At 45.0% G+C, this 27,663-nt stretch overlaps 2 protein-coding genes across 7 annotated transcripts in view; one reads left to right on the forward strand and one right to left on the reverse strand.

Moving 5' to 3' along the window:
• DHX32 (DEAH-box helicase 32 (putative)) overlaps nucleotides 1-15,234 on the forward strand; it is a 73,430-nt gene extending 58,196 nt beyond the window's left edge. For 4 of the 6 annotated variants that reach the window (XM_059900753.1, XM_059900755.1, XM_059900752.1 and 1 more), the window contains 5 exons: nucleotides 9,707-9,898; nucleotides 10,543-10,692; nucleotides 12,398-12,585; nucleotides 13,483-13,664; nucleotides 14,692-15,234. In XM_059900753.1, the coding sequence (XP_059756736.1) occupies nucleotides 9,707-9,898; nucleotides 10,543-10,692; nucleotides 12,398-12,585; nucleotides 13,483-13,664; nucleotides 14,692-14,863 (884 nt within the window). In that variant the 3' untranslated portion in view covers nucleotides 14,864-15,234. Of the gene's footprint in view, nucleotides 1-9,706; nucleotides 9,899-10,542; nucleotides 10,693-10,793; nucleotides 11,867-12,397; nucleotides 12,586-13,482; nucleotides 13,665-14,691 lie in introns of those variants that run through there. The other 2 variants (XR_009498070.1, XR_009498069.1) reach the window with 2 other exon arrangements.
• Nucleotides 15,018-27,586, reverse strand: BCCIP (BRCA2 and CDKN1A interacting protein). Its single transcript, XM_059900760.1, has 7 exons — nucleotides 27,423-27,586; nucleotides 24,232-24,306; nucleotides 23,030-23,110; nucleotides 19,252-19,341; nucleotides 18,290-18,477; nucleotides 16,650-16,824; nucleotides 15,018-15,468 (listed from the first exon to the last, which is right to left on the reverse strand). Exons 1-7 carry the CDS (start codon nucleotides 27,567-27,569, stop codon nucleotides 15,298-15,300), a joined length of 927 nt encoding a protein of 308 aa, XP_059756743.1. The 5' UTR covers nucleotides 27,570-27,586; the 3' UTR covers nucleotides 15,018-15,297.
• Nucleotides 27,587-27,663: the final 77 nt, after the last annotated feature.

The following is a 27,663-nucleotide window of genomic DNA, read 5'->3' on the forward strand; positions in this document are numbered from 1 at the left end:
GGGCCGGGGGTGGAGTGATGCGGCCCAGAAAGGCTGGGAAACACCGGCTGCAGGATTCCTTTAGCTGTGATCCCTTAACTCTCAAGTAGTGAAGCCACTCTGCTCCTGGCTTTCACTCTGGTCCCGGCTTTCACTCTGGTCCCTGAGAAAAAAGGAGTCTAGAAGGTGAGGGTGTGTCACTTGCATCCATTTCTCCCGACTTTCACCGCTGACCCCAGGGCTTCTGTCGTTGGCCGGCCAGTCACCACTCCAGAGACCACCCCCTGAAGAAACAGGTTTCATTTTTGAAAACTGCTCGCCTCTTAAGCCCAAGAACCACCACGTGTTGATTGCCTGGACATCTTCTTGTCGTGATAGTCGCTGTTTGGTGGACTAGCGCGAAGAGAGAAGAAGAGCAGGCCTCGTAACAGCGAAGATTTTCAAAAGCAAACGGCACCCCACAGCCGTGCAGAGGAACTTCCGTGTCTCTCAATGGTCACCTCTGCTGCTCACTCCACGGGGCTTAGAGCTGATAACGGGGGACAGAAGGGTGAGGGTGACACTTTATTTTTGTCCGCTGACGGTACGCACATAACTGTTTTCTGCTGTGCTTGGGGAAACGTAACTGTGGATTAACTCTGACTCATCGTTTTGAAAGAGAAAAAAAAAGATGATGCTTGCAGCTGCCGCATGTAGCTCCTCTTGTGAATGAAATACGCAGATGCAGCGGACCTGCCGCCCTTGTCGGGACTCGCGTAACATGAGGATAGAGGGTCTGCCCTCTTGTATCGTGGGGGTTATTGAGAGGTTCAAATGAGATTATTTATGCAGAAGTGCTCTGTGTACCATGTAGGGTAGGGGGTGGGCACGTGCCAGCTTTTGTGAGCATGTCCTTGTGAAATTAAGCGAAACAGAGGCCTTTCCTTTCTCTCCTCTTCAGAGCCAAACTCTTAACCCTATTCCCTAAAAGTCCCGAGACAACTGAGAATCTACACCGTCCAACCAGCACCGTCTCGATTGTTCCGTTTCTCCCCTGCGTGGGCTCTTTACTTCCGTGCACACAGTGCCCAAGCTCCAGTCCTAAAACCCACCGGGCCAGAAACCTCATCTTCTGCCTCCGCCCTGTCCAGCTGTCACTCTCTTTCTCCATGTCCATCTGCACATGTGTACGTGTGTGTAAGTCACATGTGTACGAGGCACACAGCAAGCCTTGTGTGAGCCCAGCTATCCTTCCCCGGGCCAGCTTCGTCCCTGCCTTTTCTAAGTCCCAGTGGCACTTTGATACACTCTTCCTTTGTGACAGAATTTCTGACGTATAGAATTCTTCTGGGTGCCAGTGCCAGTAACGCCACTCAAACTGGCATAAGCCAAAGTGCGTTGTGATAAGGAACTCGGGGTGTCTTATGAAATCCAAGACGAGAATGTGGCAGTGCCTCAGGGACACCTAAGGACAGAGGCTTGAACAGCACTGGTACTCAGCTTCTCGTCTCTGTCTCTTGGTTCTTCTCTCTCCTGCTGAGTGCCTGAGTAAATGTCCCCGTGACGGGGACAGGAACAGCCTGTGATTCCTGCTATGTGACATCTAAAATGTTGGCAGACTTTTCAAGGCCATAGGAAAGATGCCATGTGAGGCCGTTGGTTCTGGAAATGACACAGCAGAGCCTTGCACTCCTCATCTGACCTGCACTCTTGCTTAGACTCAGCACTGGGTCAGTCCCTCCCTCCGGCTGGTGGACTTAACCCTTGTTCCAGATTAATGGCCTCTTTGTTTGTGAGCAGCCTTTCTGCAGATACTGTGGCAGGAAAACGCATATTCAGTATTGGAGCCTGGCATTTGGGGTTCCATGGAGAAAGGGCACCGTAACGAAATAGTGTGATACTAGCCCTTCAAGTTACTTTTAGTGATGGCAGTGGGGGAGGTGTGTGACCTTGTAGTGAGCTATCCTACAGGGAGTACGGCTGCCGTTGGCAATAGAACTTAATAAAAATGATGATTTGTCCATATTGAAATTGCCTTCGGAATAAAGCAGTGTGATTTTGCACTGCTGTAAAGAAGAGGCCTCACACTGAAACATTTATATTCCATTTGTTAGCATTATTTACCATGGATTACACTTAAATAGCACTGCCATAAAGAACCCTCATCTAAACCCTTCTGCTTTTATCTAAGACAATTTTATGGGCCATACTGGGGAGATGTCTTAAAATGTAGAATGCAATATTAGCAAATCCTATTCGGTTATTTATTATTATTCCTTCACCTGTATAATCTGCATTCATTAACTTGTTCTTTCTAATATAATGAAACCCCAAGAACTTCCTCTCTTTTTCTGGTGTTCGGACCGAGAGCCGAATCATGAAGTTATGTCCGTTAGTAACTCTGTGTGCAGCCAATTCAACTCCAGGACATAAAAATGAGAAGTAGGTGCCCTTTGGGGACAGAGGCTGGCTGTTAAGCCAGATGCGCTTACAGGGACAGTTGCCAGAGATCCTGTAACTTACAATGCAGCAGCTTTGCTGATTTATGGAAATCGGTTTCTACACAACTTTCAGTAATTAACTTTGTGCTCCCAGTGCCCTCCTACTCTGTTTAATCTGAGATGCTTATTTCTGCTGCTGCTTCTTGCACCTTCTCTGGCATGTCAGCTGTTATTTTTTTTTCCCCCAATCTTATGCTCAGTTAAGGTTTTCTATTGTGCTGTTTGTTGAACAGAAATCCTTAATTTTTTTTTTAATTTTTGAATTTATTTTTTTTTTATACTGCACGTTCTTATTAGTCATCAGTTTTATACACATCAGTGTATACATGTCAATCCCAATCGCCCAATTCAGCACACCACCACCCCACCCCACCACGGCTTTCCCCCCTTGGTGTCCATACGTTTGTTCTCTACATCTGTGTCTCAACTTCTGCCCTGCAAACCGGTTCATCTGTACCATTTTCCTAGGTTCCACATACATGCGTTAATATCCGATATTTATTTTTCTCTTTCTGACTTACTTCACTCTGTATGACAGTCTCTAGATCCATCCACATCTCAACAAACGACCCAATTTCCTTCCTTTTTATGGCTGAGTAATATTGCATTGTATATATGTACCACATCTTCTTTATCCATTCGTCTGTTGATGGGCATTTAGGTTGCTTCCATGACCTGGCTATGGTAAATAGTGCTGCAATGAACATTGGGGTGCATGTGTCTTTTTGAATTATGGTTTTCTCTGGGTATATGCCCAGTAGTAGGATGGCTGGGTCATATGGTAATTCTATTTTTAGCTTTTTAAGGAACCTCCATATTGTTCTCCATAGTGGCTGTATCAATTTACATTCCCACCAACAGTGCAAGAGGGTTCCCTTTTCTCCACACCTTCTCCAGCATTTGTTGTTTGTAGATTTTCTGATGATGCCTGTTCTAACTGGTGTGAGGTGATACCTCACGGTAGTTTTGATTTGCATTTCTCTACTAAGTAGTGATGTTGAGCAGCTTTTCATGTGCTTCTTGGCCATCTCTATGTCTTCTTTGGAGAAATGTCTATTTAGGTCTTCTGCCCATTTTTGGATTGGGTTGTTTGTTTCTTTAATATTGAGCTGCATGTGCTGTTTATATATCTTGGAGATTAATCCTTTGTCCATTGATTTGTTTGCAAATATTTTCTCCTGTTCTGAGGGTTGTCTTTTCATCTTGTTTGTGGTTTTCTTTGCTGTGCAAAAGCTTTGAAGTTTCATTAGGTCCCATTTGTTTATTTTTGTTTTTATTTCCATTACTCTAGGAGGTGGATCAAAAAAGATCTTGCTGTGATTTATGTCAAAGAGTGTTCTTCCTATGTTTTCCTGGAAGAGTTTTACAGTGTCCGGTCTTACATTTAGGTCTCGAATCCATTTTGAGTTTATTTTTGTGTATGGTGTTAGGGAGTATTCTAATTTCATTCTTTTACATGTAGCAGTCCAGTTTTCCCAGCACCACTTATTGAAGAGACTGTCTTTTCTCCATTGTATATCCTTGCCTCCTTTGTCATAGATTAGTTGACCATAGGTGCGTGGGTTTATCTTTGGGCTTTCTGTCTTGTTCCATTGATCTATGTTTCTGTTTTTGTGCCAGTACCATATTGTCTTGATTACTGTAGCTTTGTAGTATAGTCTGAATTCAGGGAGTCTGATTCCTCCAGCTCCGTTTTTTTCCCTCAAGACTGCTTTGGCTATTCGGGGTCTTTTGTGTCTCCATACAAATTTTAAGATGATTTGTTCTAGTTCCGTAAAAAATGCCATTGGTAATTTGATAGGGATTGCATTGAATCTGTAGATTGCTTTGGGTAGTATAGTCATTTTCACAATATTGATTCTTCCGATTCAAGAACATGGTATATCTTTCCATCTGTTGGTATCATCTTTAATTTCTTTCATCAGTGTCTTATAGTTTTCTGCATACAGGTCTTTTGTCTCCCTAGGTAGATTTATTCCTAGGTATTTTATTCTTTTTGTTGCAGTGGTAAATGGGAGTGTTTCCTTAATTTCTCTTTCAGATTTTTCATCATTAGTGTATAGGAATGCAAGAGATTTCTGTGCATTAATTTTGTATCCTGCAACTTTACCAAATTCATTGATTAGCTCTAGTAGTTTTCTGGTGGCATTTTTAGGATTCTCTATGTATAGTGTCATGTCATCTGCAAACAGGGACAGTTTTACTTCTTCTTTTCCAATTTGGATTCCTTTTATTTTTCTTCTCTGATTGCCATGGCTAGGACTTCCAAAACTATGTTGAATAATAGTGGTGAGAGTGGACATCCTTGTCTCGTTCCTGATCTTAGAGGAAATGCTTTCAGTTTTTCACCATTGAGAATGATGTTTGCTGTGGGTTTGTCATATATGGCCTTTATTATGTTGAGGTAGGTTCCCTCTATGCCCACTTTCTAGAGAGTTTTTATCATAAATAGGTGTTGAATTTTGTCAAAAGCTTTTTCTGCATCTATTGAGATGATCATATAGTTTTTATTCTTCAATTTGTTATTATGGTGTATCACATTGATTGATTTGCGTATATTGAAGAATCCTTGCATCCCTGGGATAAATCCCACTTGATCATGGTGTATGATCCTTTTAATGTGTTGTTGGATTCTGTTTGCTAGTATTTTGTTGAGGATTTTTGCATCTATATTCATCAGTGATATTGGTTTGTAATTTTCTTTTTATGTAGTCTCTTTGTCTGGTTTTGGTATCAGGGTGATGGTGGCCTCATAGAATGAGTTTGGGAGTGTTCCTTCCTCTGCAATATTTTGGAAGAGTTTGAGAAGGATGGGTGTTAGCTCTTCTCTAAATGTTTGATAGAATTCGCCTGTGAAGCCATCTGGTCCTGGACTTCTGTTTGCTGGAAGATTTGTAATCACAGTTTCAATTTCATTACTTGTGATTGGTCTTTTCATATATTCTATTTCTTCCTGGTTCAGTCTTGGAAGGTTATACCTTTCTAAGAATTTGTCCATTTCTTCCAGGTTGTCCATTTTATTGGCATAGAGTTGCTTGTAGTAGTCTCTTAGGATGCTTTGTATTTCTGTGGTGTCTGTTGTAACTTCTCCTTTTTCATTTCTAATTTTATTGATTTGAGTCCTCTCCCTCTTTTTCTTGATGAGCCTGGCTAATGGTTTATCAATTTTGTTTACCTTCTCAAAGAACCAGCTTTTAGTTTTATTGATCTTTGCTATTGTTTTCATTGTTTCTATTTCATTTATTTCTGCTGTGATCTTTTTTATTTTTTTCCTTCTGCTAACTTTGGGTTTTGTTTGTTCTTCTTTCTCTAGTCCCTTTAGGTGTAAGGTTAGATTGTTTATTTGAGATTTTTCTTGTTTCTTGAGGTAGGCTGGTATAGCTATAAACTTCCCTCTTAGCACTGCTTTTGCTGCGTCCCATAGGTTTTGGATCATCGTGTTTTCATTGCCATTTTTCTCTAGGTATTTTTTGATTTCCTCTTTGATTTCTTCAGTGATCTCTTGGTTATTTAGTAACGTATTGTTTAGCCTCCATGTGTTTGTGTTTTTTACGGGGTTTTTTCCATGTAATTGATTTCTTATCTCATAGCATTGTGGTCGGAAGAGATGCTTGATATGATTTCAATTTTCTTAAATTTACTGAGGCTTGATTTGTGACCCAAGATGTGATCTATCCTGGAGAATGTTCCGTGCGCACTTGAGAAGAACGTGTAATCTGCTGTTTTTGGATGGAATGTCCTATAAATATCAATTAAATCTATCTGGTCTATTGTGTCATTTAAAGCTTCTGTTTCCTTATTAATTTTCTGTCTGGATGATCTGCCCATTGGTGTAAGTGAGGTGTTAAAGCCCCCCACTATTACTGTGTTACTGTCAATTTCCTCTTTTATAGCTGTTAGCATTCGCCTTATGTATGGAGGTGCTCCTATGTTGGGTGCATATATATTTATATATTTATAATTGTTATATCTTCTTCGTGGATTGATCCCTGGATCATTATGTAGTGTCCCTCCTTGTCTCTTGTAACATTCTTTATTTTAAAGTCTATTTTATCTGATATGAGTATTGCTACTCCAGCTTTCTTTTGATTTCCATTTGCATGGAATATCTTTTACCATCCCCTCACTTTCAGTCTGTATCTGTCCCTAGGTCTGAAGTGGGTCTCTTGTAGACAGCATACATATGGGTCTTGTTTTTGTATCCATTCAGCGAGACTGTGTGTTTTGGTTGGAGCATTTAATCCATTCACATTTAGGGTAATTATCAATATGTATGTTCCTATGACCATTTTCTTAATTGTTTCGGGTTTGTTTTTGTAGTTCTTTTTCTCCTCTTGTGTTTCCCACTCAAACAAGTTCCTTTAGCATTTGTTGTAGAGCTGGTTTGGTGGAGCTGAATTCTCTTAGCTTTTGCGTGTCTGTAAAGCTTTTGATTTCTCTGTCGAATCTGAATGAGATCCTTACCGGGTAGAGTAATCTTGGTTGTAAGTTCTTCCCTTTCATCACTTTAAGTATATCATGCCACTCCTTTCTGGCTTGTAGAGTTTCTGCTGAGAAATCAGCTGTTAACCTTATGGGAGTTCCCTTGTATGTTATTTGTCATTTTTCCCTTGCTGCTTTCAATAATTTTTCTTTGTCTTTAATTTTTGCCAATTTGATTACTATGTGTCTCAGAGTGTTTCTCCTTGGGTTTATCCTGTATGGGACTCGCTGCGCTTCCTGGACTTGGGTCGCTATTTCCGTTCCCATGTTAGGGAAGTTTTTGACTATAATCTCTTCAAATATTTTCTCTGGTCCTTTCTCTCTCTCTTCTCCTTCTGGGACCCCTATAATGCGAATGTTGTTGTGTTTAATGTTGTCGCAGAGGTCTCTTAGGCTGTCTTCATTTCTTTTCATTCTTTTTTCTTTGTTCTGCGGCAGTGAACTACACCATTCTGTCTTCCAGGTCACTTATCTGTTCTTCTGCCTCAGTTATTCTGCTATTGATTCCCTCTAATGTAGTTTTCATTTCAGTTATTGTATCGTTCATCTCTGTTTGTTTGTTCTTTAATTCTTCTAGGTCTTTGTTAAACATTTCTTGCATCTTCTAGATCTTTGCCTCCATTCTTTTTCCGAGGTCCTAGATCATCTTCACTATCATTATTCTGAATTCTTTTTCTGGAAGGTTGCCTGTCTCCACTTCATTTAGTTATTTTTCTGGGGTTTTATCTTGTTCCTTCATCTGGTACATAGCCCTCTGCCTTTTCATCTTGTCTATCTTTCTGTGAATGTGGTTTTTGTTCCACAGGCTGTAGGATTGTAGTTCTTGCTTCTGCTGTCTGCCCTCTGGTGGATGAGGCCATCTCTGTTACGTTTGATTTCATGGCTCACTGATGGCTCGGACTTTTTTTCTAAATAGCCCGTCTGTTTACTTCCCGGGACTGTGATTTCTCAAGGTCTCATCCTTGCCCCAGGGTCTCCAAATGAACAAGGAGTCCACCAGTGCTCCTGGCTAGTGCCCTGGAGAGGCCAAGGGGTCAGAATCCAAGAACAGAATCCCCTGAGGCCGTGCTCTTCTCAGTTTTAAATCTTGATGAAAGAAACCAAAAACAGGGACGTTCAGCTTCTTTTCTCCCAGGCGGGGTGAAAGCCACGCCCGAGTCCTCTAGCAGATGCCTGGGTTCTCTGCAGGCTTGCTCATAGCCCCCCTCAGCCCAACACTTACTTGCTTTCCCAGTAACTGATCTTTCACTGGCAAATCACGTGGCAGAGGTGGAGGCCAGGCCCATTCCACGCTCTCTCCTCCAGCAGGAGGCCTGGGGATGCGAGGAGCTGCGTGCAGCACCGGGGGTCCTTACCCAGCCTGCAGCAGGGGTCTCTCCCAGTGTTCCCAGGTCTCTTGATGGGAATGGGGGGACTTTATCAAATCTGAATTTGGGACTGGCTTTTGAGTTACACAGTTTGCTTGAAATTTTGACAAATAGCTTAGTGGTCAAAGTTTGGGCAGCAAATAAGTAAATTTGTACTGTTCATTACCTTGAACTCCCAGCTACAAGGAGGTTAAACTGCTTCTCAGGTCCCCACAGGCTCTGTCTCCCGCCTGCCAGGAACATGTTGGAAGTGAGACAAGTGAAAGCCGTTGAGTAGCTCATAAATCCTTCCGTTTCTTGGGTAGAACAATCCAGCAGCTTCATGCTGTGTGATTTGCTTCTTTGTGAGGCCTGGTGAAAAACACATGTATTCATTTTAATGTGACTTTATTTTGCAAGGACAAGGAGAATACCTCACTTTGAATAAATGGATTTATCTTTGTAGGTGGATATTAAGCATATATAATAAAACTACACCATTATTGATGTCATATAAACTTATAAGGGAAATAGAGGGATGGGGAAAATTAGCCTTTGGTCCTTACTTGTACTGGCAAATAGCTCTTTCAACATCCTTGTCTACCATTTCTGTCATCTGGGTCAGTTTCAATTGACTCGTTTTTCTCTTTATTATGGGATTATATTTTCCTGCTTTTCATGCCTCATAATATTTGTTGGATGCTAGACATTGTACATTTTACTGGGTTGGATACTGGATATTTTGTATTCCTGTAAATATTCTTGAGCTTTGTCTTGGGATGCAGAGTGATCCTTTCAGGTCTTGACTTTAGGATTAGTTAGGTGGCACTGGAACAGTGTACATGTGGGGTGTAGTTATTCTGTGTTTCCCCCCCAGAGTCCCATGAATCATGAGGCTTTCCAGCCTGGCTGGTGGGAACGGGCATATATCTAGATCCCATGTGAGCACCAGGCACTGACCCTCTGCTGCTCTGGATGGTTCCTTCTCTGGCCTGGAGTGGAGTGAATGGGCCCTGCTGACTGACTGAGGGGCTCTCGTACATCCTCTGAGTCCTCGCTCTAGAGCTCTCTCCTCTCAGGAGGTCCGACCTGCAGGCTCTGGCCACCTTAGTCTCCCTGGACCCTCAGCACCCTCTCCATAACTCGGGGAGTCTGGCAGCTCCCCTTGGGTCCCCTCCCAGCACCACAGCCTGGAAACTCTCTCAAGGCAGTAAGCTGGGCAGTGCTCAGGCTTACCTCTTGAGGTGTCCCCCTCCCAGGAATCACTGTCCTTCGTTGCCTGATGTTCTTTGTCTTGCGAACTCTTGTTTCATATATTTTGTTCATTGTTTGGTTGTTTTGTGTGGGAGGGAAAATCCAGACCTGTTACTCCATCTTGGTTGTATGAGACTTTCTAATTATTAATTTTGTCTTCCCTAGCACCGGAAAGTTTGATGCAGGCTTTGGAAGACTTAGATTATCTGGCAGCACTGGACAATGATGGAAATCTTTCCGAATTTGGAATCATCATGTCAGAGTTTCCTCTTGATCCACAACTCTCCAAGTCTATCTTAGCATCCTGTGAATTTGACTGTGTAGATGAAATGCTAACAATCGCTGCCATGGTAACAGGTATTCCTTCCACGGCTCTTTTGTACTGTGTATCTGCAGCAGGTATAGATTTAAATGAGATCCATTTGAAATGATAATGAAATATTTTAGTAGTTTAAAAATGTAGAAAATTATAAGCATTGCCTTAATATGAAAAAATCTAAATAAAAACCCAGTGAATTTCTTAAATCAGACAGGTGAAAGCATACCAAGTTCGCTTTTGCTGAAGTAATCGGTACAGATCAAGAAAAACGTGTCACATGTGCGTGTTTTTTATTTCCTACCACCTCATTCATCTTGGTTTATAGGTTTTAATTGATTCTTTTACTGGCAGGACAAACCAAAGGCTATGCTGCATTAGGACCTGAGTTCTAATCCTGTCCCTGGACCGGGGGCTGTAATATTTACAAGCAGGGTGTCCGCTGTGCTGAGCAGACCTGAGAAAAGCTAACACACAAGAGCAAGGAGAAGCACAAGATGACAGCCCACCCTACAGTTCTCTGATTTCTAAGTAAACAGGATAGCATGTTATTCACAGAGTAAGACAGGAGCAGGGCCACAAACAGCAGTGAGCCCCCATCCGTTCCCCCCCGCAGCCTGTCGTGCTAAAGGGCTAAAGGGCACATCTCATTATTGCTGACCTTCTTACCTTTTGCATCTTAAAGCTCCTAATTGCTTTTCGCATCTGCCCCGGGGAGCAGAGGAGGCCGCCTTGTCTTGTTGGAAGAAGTTCTTACATCCTGAAGGAGATCACTTCACCCTCATCAACATTTACAAGGCCTACCAGGACATGGCTCTGAATTCCACCAGCGAACGTAAGTGAATGCTTGGCCTTCTCAGAAATTACCTCCGAATTCCAGCTTTCCTTCCCCAGACAAAGCTGGGTTGTTATTCGTCCAACACCCTTTCTTTCCAGCCCCCTTGGTCATTTGAGTGGGATGGCGCTTGAGGCCCTCAGGCACCCACAGGTGAGCAGTAGAGACACGCCTCCTGCTTCCACAGAGGGCGGCCCTGCATCCACGGACCCGGCACCCAGCCCGGCAGCCTTCAGAGCGAGCTCGCTGGGGACACAGGGACGGGGGACACAGACTTGCACAGCGCGGCTCCTGTCCTCTCGGGTCCAGGGAGAAAGGAAAGGAACTGCCATCTCTAGGTGCCCACCGGCCAGAGCTGTGCTTTGTGCCTTTCATAACGTGGCATGCTCACTACTGGATGGAGAGAGAATATGGAGCATTCAAAACAAAACAAACAAAACCCCCAGTTCCAGGTAATAGTAACGAATAGGCTGATGAGCTGAGGGAGGCTGGAGCCTGGCCGAGGAGAGGGGCGGGGAGGGCGTGCAGGGGAGTAGAATGGCCTGGTGCAGAGCTGCGGCAGAAGTCCTGGGTACGTCTAAACCACGGTGGGTATGTTCCCGTTCCCAGTGGTGAGGGAACGGAAAACTCCTGCACGTGAAACTCCTGTGCTGGGCCTTAAAGACAGGAAGGGGGTCTCCAGGGGCAGATGGGGCAAAGCAGTGAGGCGGACACAGCCGGAGGGGAGCTCCCTTCCTACCAGGAGGATTGTTCTCACCTTTGTTCTCCACGATGCTGCTTTTACCTCCTTTGCTCCAGCAGATGGTGTGAAAAATGTTTAAAGTGAAGAGAAAAGTATGACAGCAGTCAGAGTGGCAGAGCAGGGAGTTAGTTTTTCAAAGCTGAGCAGAAAAAGTTGTCAGTGGAGCCAGAAAGTACATGAGAGCCTTGGCATCTTTGGAGGGCAAGCCGGTGGCGGTCGTCGTTGGAGCAAGTGCACGCACTCCTGTGGCTCCAGACGGGCCTGAGTGAGTGGACGGGAAGGACCGACGGAGGTCTGCGGCCCGCTGCGCCGAGGCCACGTGTGCTCCCAGGCCACGGCAAAACTCTGGGTCCAGCTAATCACAGACGGCAAGAAAGAATAACTTCACACTGATCCAGGGGACTGAATTTCGATACAGAATTTGCAGCTAGGGTAGGCGAGCTTAACTGTGACATCATTAATTCCCACATCAGCCTAGTAGTAATCCTTTTCCTATAATTAAGTAAAGTATGTGAGATATTTTCATGGATCAGAGCTATCTGTACTGTAAGCTTTTCCCTCCTTCTTTGATTGAATGTCGTGGGCACGTACATCCTCGCCGTACGCACGCTGGACGAAATGTTGATCTTGAGACAGTCTCCGCTGCCCCTTACGAGCCAGATGAGGGTGCTATAGTATTGGTCAGCGCTAGGGACCTGCACTTCACAGTTGGTGGGCTCGTGGAGTCCCCCGCGGCCACTGCAGGGCCTGCCAGCCGGCACCCTCTCCCTTCCCAGCAGTGCCAGGGACAGCCACTCCCGCGGCCAGCGGAGGTCCCCGTCCTTGCTGCCTCCCTCCCACTCACTCACGTGACAACCTTGTTAGGAGAGGACACAGAGAGACGCAGAGGCCGAGCGCCTTCCCGCCTGGGCTCTCTCAGTTATGACAAGTCATTTCTAAATAGTTTTGTTCGTTCCTTCCTAGACTGTGTTGAAAAGTGGTGTCACGATCGCTTCCTCAACTGCTCTGCACTCAGGATGGCAGATGTTATCCGAGCCGAACTCTTAGAAATCATCAAGCGAATCGAGCTTCCTTACACAGAACCTGCTTTTGGCTCAAAGGAAAACACTCTGAACATAAGGAAAGCTCTTCTCTCTGGTTATTTCATGCAGGTAAGAATGGATAAGGCCACACCTGTAGTGTGCGCTTTACAAAATTTCACATATTCAGGACATCCTGTCAGAAACCTCCCACTTAGGATGATTATTGTATTGATGTTAACTTTAAAATAAAACTAAAAACCCTTCTATGTTATTAAAGATTTGGTATTTAAATACACTTCCCCTCAGGGGAATGGAGGACTAAGCTAGAACATTCTCTCTGTCCAGAAGACCTTTTCCATCACAGAGGAGTTGTTACAACACTCCGGCTGAACAGTTACAGCCCCGCATCTCACCTGTTTGCTCCCAGGTACCTGGTGATGTAATTAATGCCCACCAAGAAGTAAAGGCAACAGCCCATTTGTTTCTTTCCCAGCGTGGAGGTTGACTAACGTAGCGCCTCTAAACTAAAGCACATTACAGAATAAGTATGCACCACCTAAACTCTAAAGCACTCTTAATGGAGAAAAAGGACATTTTAGCATGGATTTCCTCATCTGTATGGAAGAAGTAAGGTTACCTGCATCACAGGGTTATCATGAGGATTAAATGAGCTTAAACGTCAAGTGTAAAGCACTGGACATTTGCAAGCGTGGTGCATAATGTGACAGGGAACGTGCTAGCTTTATTTCTTGACCAAAACATTCACCTCTGTAGCTGCACTATTTTGGCATGCTGCCCTGAAATTGATGAAATTAGTTAACATTATCATCATCACTGGCTCCAAGTTTTGAGCAAAACATGTTTATGTCTTATTTTCTATATCTGAAACTAGAAAACATGGGCAGCAAATTTGTAGTCTTAACTATTCTGTATGAAGTATTTTGGAATTTTTAAAACAAAATATTTTTGTGTATCGATCTCCGTATTAATACAAAATCCTTTTTTCTTTAAAACGCTGCCTTTTAGATTGCTCGGGATGTTGATGGGTCAGGCAATTACTTAATGCTGACGCACAAGCAAGTTGCACAGCTGCATCCCCTTTCTTGTTACTCTGTCACCAAGAAGATGCCAGAGTGGGTTCTCTTCCATAAATTCAGCATATCTGACAACAACTACATCAGGATCGCCTCAGAAATCTCTCCTGAGCTGTAAGTTTAACGGAGAAAAAGGGGGTTTCTTGGAATTCATACATGAAGAGCAAATGACAAATTTGGTTTTTCTTACATTTTCAATATAAGTTTATACTGCTAAATATATACTAAATTATGTTGACAGTACCTACTAAAGGCAGGTCTCCATAGATGACTAAGAAATGTTCACGCCTCTGAGATTACAGCATAAAGAGAGAACACAGTATAGAAATGTACAGCAAAGCGCGATGCACCTTAAGAGGAACAGGGCTAGCAGGTGCAGACCTTGAGGAGCGTGGCAACCTCTCAAAACAGACAGGCCACTGAGACTGGAGCAAGTGGGGAAGAGAAGGGGTGGAGGCGAGGTTGAAGACAGGCAGGTAGCAGAGGTGTAGGGCTTACGGGCCACATAAAGAGTTTGGAGTTGATCCTAAGTGCAGTACAAAGCAATTGGAAAGTTTTAAGCAAGGGTAACCTCTTCTCCGTATATTTTAAAGATCCCTCTGGCTGCTAAGTGAATGGGCTATAGGGGCAGCAGTGAGAATGGAGACCAGCCTCAGAGGCTGCTGCAGATGCTAGACCCACTGTGAAGGTACCACTACCACTTGGGCAGTGTGATGTTCTAGGCAGGAACCAGGACTAACTACAGGTGTGTCCAGCTTCAGCAAATGGATATGGTATGGTACTAGTAAGAGACACAAAGATACTCCCTCTTATGCACCCAGAGTTCTCCCAAGCATCTGATCTGATCTGTTGCAAAATTGTGATGGGCCTTGGGGGAAGTACCCGTTCCCCTCGGTGGTGGTGGGGGGGGGGGGTATCACTTCCGCTGTGTGGCATAACCCTATAGGACCCAACTTATCCTAGAAATGCAATTGGATTGTTTCCATGTAAACCACAGGAAGTATTCATTCTACAAAGGCAGACCAAGCCACTGAGAAGTTCAAACTAATCAAAATTCTACAAGCAGATTCTCCAGGCCTGGGAAGTGTCCAGTCATGTTTGGTACCTCTCACCAAAAATAATAATTTTTTGTTTTAAACAGATTTATGCAATTGGCACCACAATACTATTTCAGTAATCTGCCTCCTAGTGAAAGTAAGGATATTCTACAGCAAGTGATGGATCACCTATCACCCATTTCAGCAATGAAAAAGGAACAGAAAATGTGTGAGAACTGCCCTGAAACTACTGAACAAAGATGCACTATACAGTGACTCTCAAGAACCTTCTACACAAAACCTGAGGTGCAATAAATATCCCAAAGGCAGCCTAACAGCTGGTCCACTGGAGCGATGTGCAGACGCGACGTGAAGATGGATGTCATACCCCACACAGGATAGTCTTGAAAAGAATAACACTTTTTGCATATTATTTAACAACTAAAAATAGAAGTTTTTATTGAGTTCTTTAAATTACTACTCCATGTTTTTCTTCTTATTGGAAAAGTTTTTAATCAACCATTCTTAATTTGACCAAAATTTTAAAAAGCAAAGATATTTTGTAAATGTGTCACAGACACGGGTGACAGAACCCTACTTTTTGCAGAGGACCTTAATCTGAATAAAGTCATGAGTTTTTCAGTAAATCTCCACTGAGTCTTCTGGTAATTTTTACAAAAACAAGCCCAGCACTGTCCATGGGAAATGGGTTAGACAGATAGATGTTCTTTCAGTTTATCCATGATTTCATTCATTTTGTCGCTTGGAATTAACATCACAGTTCGCAGGGGCTTCATTGGCACATCATCAAAGGACCATCGGCCTCCCAGACACGTGTCGCTCTCCTCCTGCACTGAGTAGTTGAACTTCAGGATTGCCTTCTAAACCAAAGAACCATAAATTTAAAATTCAGACAAGCTAAAGGCAAAACTCACTTACTTGATAACAAAAAATACTATGTTTGGCATATGTAGTAAGACTGACAGCTGAAGGAAGCAAAACACAGAATCAAAGAAGCTCAAATGGGACAGTCAGGCAGACGTTATAAAACACTCACCAAATAGATTTCTAACTTACCTGAGGAGTATGGATGGAAGTGTTCCATTTCTAAGAGGGGAACAAGCAGCTAAGTAATATTAACACTACTACCCACCTATATACTGTTTATAATTCTGAAGTCGCTCACATTCATAATCTCATTTGATTCTCAAAATAATCTCATGATACACAAGTGAAATTAAGACTCATAAAATCTGACAGTTAATGAGAAGAATCATCTTTAAATGCTGGTCTTACCCATTGTCCCAGCTGCTTCCTTAGCATAAAGCTGTTGTGTGAAGACAGGGAGGTCTGCGTAACCAGCCCATCTTAAAACACCCATTACATATGTCCCTGACATGGTCTGCCTGAAGTACTGAGGCACACATTTTTAAAAATTTAATTTTCACTTATTTACTTCCCGAAAAACAAGGGCAGAGCTGAATGTTTAGTGGTTTAGTCTTTAGTGGACGCCTTAAAATAAGTGGTATCATCCAATCCAGGAAAATATGTCCTCCTCAGAGATGTATTTAACATTTTTGAGAGGAAGGCAGCATAAGAAAGTTTATGCTCTGGTATCTGGTTGTCCGTCACAGCACAAGCTTTTACAGGGAGAGAGTGCTAGAAATCCCACCCATGGGGTGGCCTCCAGGACTAAGGGCACAGGGCAGCACATGAGCCGGCACCGGGAGAGCAGGGTCCACCCCGTCCTCCACACCGACCAGACAGCGGCTCCAAGCTCCCCGGACTCAGCGTCCCCGTCTGTGCACACAGGCCGATGTTCACCTCCCAGAGTGCTTTGAGAATAAAGATCTCACAGTAGGCATGTCGTCAGCGTGGTAATCACCTCCTCCCCACTCTCACTGTGTTACTAGCTCCTGGCTGCTCTAGATACGGAGGTTTAAAAACAGAATGGCCACAGTCGCAGGACTTGGACATGAAATGGGAGAGCAATAAATCCTGACTATTATCGAGAAAATCCTTATTTACATCTAAACAAAGAGATGGAACAGGATGGTCTTACCTCATAGAAAAATTCTTCTTCTGCATTTGCAAACATTAACTCATCTTTCTTTTGGCTGCTCCATTTCTTTTTGGAATTGCTTTTTCCTGCTTCCACAAACGTCTTGCTAATCAGAAGGTAGAAGTAACACTTCCCACATGGCTTGTTAGTTTTGTGCGCCTCTGCTAGTTCTTTCCTACGAGGCATACACACACACAAGGTTTGGCTGACGGGTGAGGCGAGATCCATCAACAAACCAGAGCACAGAGAAAACCGGTGAGGCCTCTTCTCTGGGCTCTGCTGTGACGCAGGCTTAACGGACAGACATTAGATCTGGACGCTTCTAAAGCAATGAGTTTTCTTTATGCATCCAGGTGCACATTCAATTGATTGTGGCAGCGCCTTTTATAATAAATGGTACGATGACTCTCAGATTATGCTCTGAGCTGTGGATACACAGCAACTAACAGAGGAATCTCAAGTTCACACGTCACTGCTCTGGTAAAAATACCTAAGGATCTGGATTTTCTAAAACAACAAACATTTAACTGAAGCACACAAAGGCACACGGCCATGGCCAATGCCATTACAGCATGTGACCGCTACAATCTCCAATCACCACGTCTGGGACTCATTTCTGACCTCCTGCAGGAATGGTCAGAAAGATGCCCCAAACTACCACAGTCAATGGGATAGCAATGAAGCCTTTAATTCTTTTCTTCCTTTCTTTAAATCATACAATAACCCTGTGCATCTGACTAAACAAAAATGTAAAGAAACTCAGAACAACCCACTGCAGCTTTCTTCAATAGAGGATGGGGAGAAAGCAGATCACCCTCTCCTGAAACCAAATAAACATGAGCTCCAGCTGATCAGAAAAAAAGACAACGCAAAACAAAAAACACTTAGGCACCAGAAGTACAATATGAGTATTAGCTGAGGGGTGAGGAGGAGTATGAGAGTAAAACTAAAAAGCAATGCATCTATAAAGGAAAAATGGGAAACCTAAAGGTCTTCAGACTATAGTTACATTCGCACCAACTATTTCCAGGGAGATCACAAAGAAGTACCATGACCTCTGGGAAACAATATTCTGTAAAGCCTGGGGGCCTGCCTGTAATTTTATCCTCCTCTATTTCAAAGCACGGGCAATGTCAATTCTTAGCCCTTCTTACATTTAAAATATTCTTGTAAACTTAAAACTCCTGAATTAAAAAACAAAATAACAAACCCTGAGAAGCCAGAGATGCAGTATCAGGACCATGGCTGCATTAGTCATAAAATATCCCAGTGGAATTTAGGAGTTGTACTGTTTGTTACTGTTGTAATTATTCAACATTTTATTTGTGTTACAGAAATCTATCTGTGAAGAGGGTTAAAAGCTTTAGTCAAATGGAGGTAAAAAGTCTACATGAAACTCAACTATTTTTATACCATTTTAATCTCTAAGATTATTAAGCCTACTGTCACAATATTCCTAAGTAATTAAAACTCTTTTAAAAAGCCAATTATTAATAATGCATGCATCTCACAGGCACTCTCACCACTCATGCTCAAACCAAGGGCAGAACTCTTTCTATCAACATATTCCATTTGAATCACATTTCTGAATCCACTTGGGAAAAAACTACCGTTCAAAGGCATTTTCCAAAGTGTCTTACTGAAGCTGTTGGTGCATGGGCAGCGCAATCTGTGGAGGAACGTTAATGAATCTTTCACTCAGCAGAAAGCCCACAGGCCTGGTGGCGTCATTGAAAAGCTTGTCCAGCTGTTCAGCCATGCTCTTTTCACAGTTCTTCTCGCAGAGGCGTAAAATAAACTCTTTAATTTGTTCAGCACACGGGGTACCCTAGAAAGCAAAGAGAAGGCTCGCTTTTTATTACAGGCCATCACTTACAGGAGAAAACTCCAAAGTGAGAGCTATCACTTTTTATCTTACAGGTAAGGGCAGTTTTCTGCCAAAACCTTTAAAACCTTATATGTCATCAGTGTTGATTGCTTAAGCATTTCTCTAAAGTAACTACACCTGGTTATTTACGAGCCCATAATCAGGGGTCAGAGAAGGTTATACTAACACTCAGACATACTGGGATGGAAATTCTAATCCATCTCATAAAGACAGATGGAAGTAACTGGAAAAGTTCAATTAAAAATTACGATAAAGTATAGCCTGCATCTTATTCTAAGGAGGGGAAGCTGCTGGTTGTTTATTAGAACTCATCAATGAGTCAATAAAAAGTAATGAATGAAAATACAAATAAATGTCAGTAAGTGTCCTCAACTTCAGAAAGCAACAAAGACTCAGAATCAAAACAGCTGCAGAGACAGCAAAACAGCTCCTGTGTCAACACCAACATCAGGACACCATTCCTGAAAAGCCAGGTGACGATTCTCTATATCACAGGCAGTAAATGACTTTAACTGGGTACAGAGTATTCAAAGGAAAACAAAAACACCTTCATACTGAAAAAAGGATTACAATAAGATTTCACAAAAACACACATATTTATAGTTAATATCATTGTCTGATATAAAAGATACTTTTATCATGCATTAAATAAAATTAACTCCTGAGGTTCTGGCCTAAGGAATAACCATTCTGATGCCAGCCAGGGAAACCAACCTTTCTTTCAGTTAAATTCAAAAGACTTATGAAACCAAAAATCCCATCTTCATCCACATCATCATCGCTGTCTTCTGAAACATCCGTTTGCTATTTTAAAAAGAAAAAAAAATTAATTTTATATTTGGTTGGAGAGAAGTGCAATACCAAGTCTTGGAATCCAGGCCTCGTTTATCTTTCCAGTTTTCAAACGATAACTTTGTTTTACTGTCATCACCTCAGAAAAGCACCGTGGGCTAAAACTGTGTGGTCTTGTTCACATCACTTTACCTCCCTTGATTTTGTCCTCTTCTTACATTCTGGATGATCTCCTTCTGCTCTAAATTTCTTTTTACTAGACTCTTAAGACATTTTCCTCAATGTCTTATAAATCCAGAACAGATAAGACCTCATGAAGGAAACCGTTTTAGTCTGTTTTCTGAGCGGTCTGGCTGGAGCCAGCCCGGCCCTGTTTCTCGGTGGGTCCGCCACACTGTCTCACCTGAAACCCATGCTTCCTGAGCACCGGCCGGTCCCGACCACTGTTGAAGGTGAGCAATGCCTCCGTGTGCATGGGCAGGAGAGAAGAAAACGAGGGCAAGAGAGGAAATGAGGAATCGAGAAAACAGAACTAAGAGTGAGATGCCTGACTCCACCTTGAACTTCCTGGCTCCGCTCGACGCAGAGTCCACATCTTCTTTTACCTGTTGCTTGTTTGCTCGTCCCAGCTGTAAACTCCTCTCGCAGCATCCCCGCCCCCCAGCACGGAGCCAGGCCAGACTAAGTCCTTGGGGAACAAGTGCCGAATGAATGAAATAAAATGAGGCTGCTGCTCTTCCACCGAAGGCCAGCAGGGACCCACGACGGCCCGTCCGTCCCTGAACTTGCTCTGTGCGAAGGGGCACCAGCCCACGGGCTCAGCCAGGTGCGGTCGGCAGCGCCAGGGCGCCCCCCGGTGGCCGGGGCCTCAGGAGGAACAGAGAGCGGAGCGGAGCCTGCCCGAGGGGCGGAAGTCGAAGCAGACAGAGCTGCGGGAGGGGCCTGGGCTCCCGGATCCAAGCTGACGGTGCCACGGAGGGGGCCTCAGGCGAAGGGGCGACCAGGCTTCACAGCAGCACACTTCCACGGAAGCTGGCGGTGCGGGAACACGAAGGGGGGCGGCTGCGGCGAGGCCCCGAAGGCCTGCGTCACCGCCAGAGCGGCTGCCAGACGCGGGGGTGCCTGGAGCTCAGCAACGCAGGAGGGCGCCCAGGCAGCTCAGGAGAGACTGACGCAGTCCCAGCGAGAGGACCAAGGGCACGTCGGCTCTTGCAGGAGAGGGGAGAGGAGCGCAGAAGAACGTACTGCGTGAACCCGCCCTGGTCCTCCGAGAGCAGCACGGCAGCTTCCGTGCACGTCGGGGGACCCCGGCCAGCGTGGCAAAACCTGCGTGGTGCCAACGGATGGAAAGCCGGGGCAGGAAGAAGGCCCCTCAGTGTGAAGCCCTGAGACCCCCCCAAACACCCAGTCGGTGAAAAGCAACGAGCACCCTGGAACCCACTCGGTCTTCCTCCCCTGGACAGGCCGCCAGACGCCCCGCCGGCAGCCCCGGCTCCGCGCTCCGAGGCGCGGGCCCCGCCCCCGTCTCCCCCCGCCCCGCCTCCCCCCCCCCCCCCCCCCCCGCCTCCCCGCCTGGCCGAGGCCCGCCCCTCCCAGCCCACCCCTTCCCTCTCCCGAGCCTCTTCGCTCAGCACAATTCTTCGTGGCAGCCGTGGTCTGAGCAACCCGCTGCATGACACCCGGGCCCTGAGTCTCCAGCTTCGCGCCCAGCCTCGCACACGCGCTCCCCAGCCCCCGTCCCCTTCTCTCGGAAACGCCTTCTCTAGAAGAGTCCAAATCCCCCCAGCTCCACAGCCTCCAGAGAAAGCTCTGGCAGTCCCTGTCCTAGGAACAAGAAGCCTCGGTCCCTGGGACACCTCAGGTGTCTCTTGGAAGCCAAGGAAGCCATAACTGTAATTTAGACTTATTTGTGTAATTATCCAATGAAAGGCTGAATCCCCCGACTAGAGAATAATAAGCTTTTTCAAAAATAAAAGCGACTGCTTCTCATCGGTATGCATCAGGTCTCGGGACACCAATCAGCTAGAGCTCACGTGTGTCTGATGACAGAGCAGGCAGCTGCTGAGGTGTCACCCTCTCATTTTCCTGACGTTGTGTGCTACAGGTTCTGAATGTTGGCAGCAGGTCTGAAAAGCGTCTGTTGTATTTAGTAATGAAGATGTTGGTGATCCCATCAGTTTCAGGACACCAGGAGAGTGTTGGGGGTAAAAGCCAGATTAAGGTGTTTAGGAGGAGAGGAGGTGGAAACCAAACGCAAAATATCTTTCAAGAATTTTGGCTTTGAAAACCAAGTGAGATGCCTGAAGGTGAGGTCGTTTGAGTGGAAGCTTAGACTGAGGTGGACTTGTTTATTTTGCTTTTTTACAATAAGCTGGACGATAGGTGCTGGGAACAGAAAAAAAGACTTCAACGGGGACAGTTACACATACAGAGCACGAGCCGCGCACCAGATGCTGTTCTAAGCATCTTCTCTCGTTCACCCCCACCCCCCACCTACGAAGCAGGCACCATCCTCATCGTCAGAGATGCCCACGGAGAAAGATGAAGGTCACCGTGCAGACTGTATTTTCCACAGACGGCTGAAGCGATTTTTCCTATCCCCCATTCTCTTCTGACAAAGTGACCTAGACACTCCTCCCACCGAGGGGGGCGGTCCATGCGCCCTCCCCTTGGACCTGCACAGGCCATCACGTCTGCTGATCAAATGAACGGTGGAAATCACCCGGTAACATAAGATGCTCTGCACTTCTGCCTGGCCCTCTTGGGTAGGGAGGCCCACACTACAGAGACTGAGGCCCATGCTTCCAGCTGGGCTCCCAACAGAGACACAGGAGTGAACCATCTGGCAAGGAAACCCGCCAGCCCCACGCTGAGCCTCTGCAGCTAATGTGCCCGGAGCGAATACGAGCTGTCCTCACTGAGCTCTGTCCAAAGTGCAGAGTCACGGGCCAAACGAGTACTGTTGCTGTCCTAAGACTCGAAGCCGCAGGGCAGTCTGTCAGGCAGCAGAAGAAACGTCGAGCCAGCGGAGGGTACACACAGAGGCGGGATTCGTCCCAGTCCTGCTCCCTCCTCCTCCGAGTGCCACCCCCTGCTTTGCATGACACCACTCAAGGCTTTCCCCCTTTTCCCTCTCCTGTCACTCCTGAGTCTCCTTGGCAGGTTCTGCCACTTAGCTCACCCCCCCAACTAACGCTGTTATGATCAGACTCTGTCCCTGCCCTCCCTGGACAACTTCAACTACTCCGACTTCAGTGACCATTTATGTGCTGAAAATGCCCCAGTCTCCAGCTGCTGCGCAACATCTCACTTGCACGTATCACAGGCAAATCAAACGCAAAATGTACAAATCCAAACTCGTGTTCCCCTCTTAACCTGATCCTCCTCCATGCTTGCTATCTGGGTTCTCCAGCCAGACACTAGGGTATCATCCTCAACTCCTTTTCCACTCACTCTCAGACCCAACCATTCATTAAGCCCCGTCGTATTTCACCTCCCCAATATCTTCTGAATCAGCCCACTTCTCTCCCTATCCGCTGCCACAACCTAGATCACTGCATTTAATAACCCTGAATTGCTGAGATGGCCTTCTAACCAGTAATACTTTCCAATTTGAGTTTCTGGCCTACTTGCTATAAAACAGGAGGAACTTGGGATAAAGAACTAATTTAATCAGAATAAACACAACTGTCCTGCTTACCTTAATGACACTCCCGATATGGTTCTGTTGAATTAAGAGATCTGTTAGTTCTGCAGTGTTCACAGGAGCTTTTAGGAAAAGCTAAGAGGAGAAAAAAAAAATATTTTAAATTAAAACCAAAGTATGGGACTTCCCTGGTGGCACAGTGGTTAAGAATCCGCCTGCCAATGCAGGGGACACGGGTTCGAGCTCTGGTCCGGGAAGATCCCACATGCCACAGAGCAACTAAGCCCGTGCACCACAACTACTGAGCCTGCGCTCTAGAGCCCGCGAGCCACAAATACTGAGCCCGTGTGCCACAACTACTGAGCCCGAGATCCACAACTACTGAAGCCCATGCACCTAGAGCCCGTGCTCCGCAACGAGAAGCCACCTCAATGAGAAGCCCGCACACCGCAATGAAGAGTAGTCCCACCTCGCTGCAACTAGAGAAAGCCTGCACGCAGCAACGAAGACCCAACTCAGCCAAAAATAAATAAATAAAAATAAACTTATTAAAAAAAACCCTAAAAAAAAAAAACCAAAGTATGATTTCTAATAAAACTTCTAATTTCCATATTCAAATAAAAATAATGAAATTTCAATGATTTGACCAGGAAGATGACCCAGAAAAGCAATCCCAAGAGGAAAGAAAAGCCGGAGCAAATCCAAGAAGTCAAGACACAGAAATTTGAGACGAGGCAGTCGGTGGTAATACGGGAGGTGTTGGGGAGGGGAGCGGACAGGGAGGAGAAGAGAGGGGAGGAGGGTGGGCTGGACACTGGGGGCTCTAAAGGGTGGTGAACCAAAGCCATCTTATGTGGAGTAAAGGAATACGGAGAAGCAGCAAGCCTGCTGCTTGCGGCACCAGATGGTGGAATCAGTGACAGGGCCATTATGTGAGAATTCCTTTAACCCCACAAAGCTTAGAAGTGAATTAGAGAAAAACAGAAATAATAGCTCAAGTAATTAAAATATGAAAGGGAGAGTATTTTAGAACACAGAATACTTAAATATATTAAGCAAAGGAAGGGGTCTGGGAGCAGAGGCACAAATAGGGGAATCAGCCCTAGAAAAGAAAACAACTCTTCCTTCCAGGCCAAGTGGAGACGGTAGGAATGGGGATTCTAAAATAGAAAAAATGAAATCTGACACAACTTATATTGAATGGCCTGGAATTTCTTAGAAGAGCAAATGCATGTGTAATGAATAAAAGACAATACCTGCTGCAGTAGTTTCTTAATTCCGTCGTAATCGTTATCTGAGATAGAGTAAGCTTCGAATTCAATATTCACTTCCTGTAAATGACACACAAAATAGGTCATCATACATAACTCACTAAGATAATTCAGGCATTATTTTCCCTCCCCACCTCATTCTTTTTGGCTCTACCTCCATCTACGGAACATGCCAGAAAAAGGACAAGAAGAAGAAAATGTTACCAAAAGAACTATAACTGCCTAGGCTTCAAAATAAGCAAACATTGCCAAGACTGCCATCTGCACAGATGACAGAGCACCTTCACACCATCTCCTCATTTGAAACAAAAGCCTGAGAAGAACAAAGCATTCAGAGCGACCTAGTTTTGATGTTGAGAAAGTCTGTTCTGGATAAAGAAAATGAGAAATTATTATTTACCTGACTGCAGTAAGAGTGAGCAAAGAACAAAATCACTTCAAAAGTCCTTGGCATTGCCTAGAGCTTGATTCAGCCCATGGATTTGAGGCCACGCTTCATTCACTGGGCAAGAATTTACTGAGTACCCCTCTGTACCAAGCACTGTGCCAGGCACTCAAGATGAAAAGGTGAGCAAAGCAGACAAGAATGATCATGCCCTCCTGGAGCTTACGGTTTAGGTGGGAATACAGACATTAAGGAAATAGTCATGGAAATAAATATAAGCTTACAACTATGCATGCTATAAAACACAGGTGAATGGTGCTATAACAGCTTAAGAAATAGGAGGTTGGAAATTCAGGAAAGGCTTCCCTTAGAGAAGTGACACTTGAGCTGGGAACCTAGGACCAGTAAAGAGAGTTCCTGGCACAGCACAGACGAAGGCCCTGAGGCAGGAGGAAATATGGTGAGTACAAGTAACTAAAAGGTGTGTGTAGCTAGGCTCCCTGATCTATCTCTGTAAAACAACAATAATAACAGACTCTAAGAAGCAATGCCACTGAAATATTCCATAAATAAATGAAAGGATTACTTCACTCCAAAAAAAAAAACTTAAAGGCTTTTAAGTGCTAAATAAGATCAGTCCTTGAGGATCCTAAATCATGCATTATTAGTATTACTATTATTGCTGGAGGATAAATTCTCACAAGCAGAATTACTGAATTAGAGGATTTATACACATTTTAAAGTTTTGATGTTGTCAAATGGCCCCCCAAAAAGGGTGCATCAATTTATAGTCCCACCAGCAGTATATGTAAGTGCCTATTTTCTTACACTATCATCAGTGACGGTTACTACACAAATTTCCAACCACTGGCAAACTGATAGATTATCCATGTTAATGCAAGAAGCTCTGAGTTCTATAACCCAAAGTTAGCAAAAGCCAGTTAAAGATCTAAATACAAAATGGTGAGACCACATTTAAGGCAAGGGGCCAAAGAGCTGCTTTGTAAGGGAAAGCTCTGTTCCATGGAAAATATTTTATATACCCACACCACAGTCACAGCACTAATCCTGCACCCATGCTTGCCCTGCTCATGTTTATCTCTGACTTTATTCCCCCGTCACTCTCTTCCTTATTCTGATCCCGCCATATTAGCTGTCTCTCTGTCCAATAACCATGAGGACTTTGGATTTTCATACAAATGAAATGGGAAGCCATTGGAGCGGTCAGAGCAGGGAAGTGAGAACAGATCTACTTTTTTTTTTTTGGCCGCACAGTGCGGCACGCAGGATCTTAGTTCCCAGACCAGGGATCAAACCCATGCCCCCTGCAATGGAAGCGCGAGGAGTCTTAACCACTGCACAACCAGGGAAGTCCCTAGACCTACATTTTTAAAAGATCTTTCTGCTGTGGGTGGAGGAGAGATTGTAGAGGGAAAAGCATGCCAGTTAAGTTACTACAGAAGTCCAGGCAAGAGATGGTGGAAAGGTGGCCTTTGACCATTGCGGAATCAATGATGAGAAACGTCTGGATACTGAAGGTAAAGCCAACAGAATTTACTGATGCGGGATGAGGAAAAGGGAGGAATTACACTTAACTTTCGGGTTTTGGATTGGAGCAGCTGGTGAATTTGGCAACCATTTATGTAAGCAGATACGTTAGGGGGTCCCTGAGAAAAAGAACCAGGAATGGCTTTCTTGACGTAAAAGTCCTAGTTCCTCCTCAAATAATATCCGTAATATCTGAGTTCTGCAGGAACTAAGGCCCCCACCCAGGTGGAGGACCGGATGATGATGATGACCCCCCAGACTTCAATCAGCTAAAGCTTGGACTCTGTTGACCTTCGCCCCAATTTTATGCTGAATTCGCCCCTGCTCAAGCCCCCGCATGAATATGCACGTACCCTTAGCTTAAAACAGCAGCGTTGCTATTTGGGGGAGACACTGCTTTGGGAAAGACCCCCGGTGTTCTCCTTACTTGCTGCAAGTAATAAATCCTTCCTTCTCCTAATCTTCAGCTTGGTTGTGCTTACTGGCTCGATCACCCACCAAGAGGTGAACCCAGTTTTCAGGTAACATTTAGAGAAATGGCAAAGATTAGGAGCAGGGGCATAAATTACCAATTCTGCCTGGCAGGTGTTAAGTTCGGGGCTACCTATTAGACATTCCGGGGTCTTCAGGACCATTCCGTCCTAATTATTCATTCAACAAGTGTTAACTACCTCTAATGCCAAGCTCTACGGTAGGACCCAATTCTAGGATAACATATCACCAGGACTTGGTCTGAGGAGCAGAAAAGACAGCTTATCTGAGATCTGAACAAGGAAGGGAAAACACTGCAGGAAAAACGCAGCGCGTGGAGAGGAGCAGGAGGCTGGCCTTCGAGAAACGGGAAGAAGGGGGCCGCCGTGAGGGAGGCAGGCACCGCGAACCCGGTGGGAGGGCTGCGCGGGGAGGGCAGAGGATGAACTCGGGGCCCCCGGCGGCCCAGAAGGATTTGGAGCTTTAGCCTGAGAACTAAAAAAGGCCACCGAGGACGGTGCCATTGAGACGGTGGGAGGGCCCACGCACCCGGCAGGGATAGGACTTTTGAAAATAACTTTCTGTGGCTGCACTGTGTAAAAGACCGAAGTGAAACCTGAGTGAGAACCTCTTCTCACCTCCAGTTTCTGCTTAAGGACCCTCAGGTACGGGGAAGTCGCTACTCCAAGCAGCTCACACACTCACATGGCTTTGGTTGTCGGAAAGCTTTTTCCCAGACATAAGCCAAACCGGGGTCGCGTGTGTTTCTCACCTCATTGACGACCTCGTCGTCTTCATCCTCTTCTTCGTCACTGTCTTCGTTGTCTTCGTCCTCATCCTCGAGTTCATCATCCTCATCCTCATCGCGAGGAACCGGAGACCCGCTGTCCACGGCACGCCGCTTGGGCCTGGACGCCATGCTACCGGCCCCTCTGCGCCTGCGCAACTTCCATGAGCCCGCCCTTCCGGACCCACCCATTACAAGCGGAGGGGGTAGGAGGTCACGAAGACCC

This window comes from Balaenoptera ricei, chromosome 16, assembly GCF_028023285.1.
Source record: "Balaenoptera ricei isolate mBalRic1 chromosome 16, mBalRic1.hap2, whole genome shotgun sequence".
In the NCBI taxonomy this organism is placed as follows: Eukaryota; Metazoa; Chordata; class Mammalia; order Artiodactyla; family Balaenopteridae; genus Balaenoptera; species Balaenoptera ricei.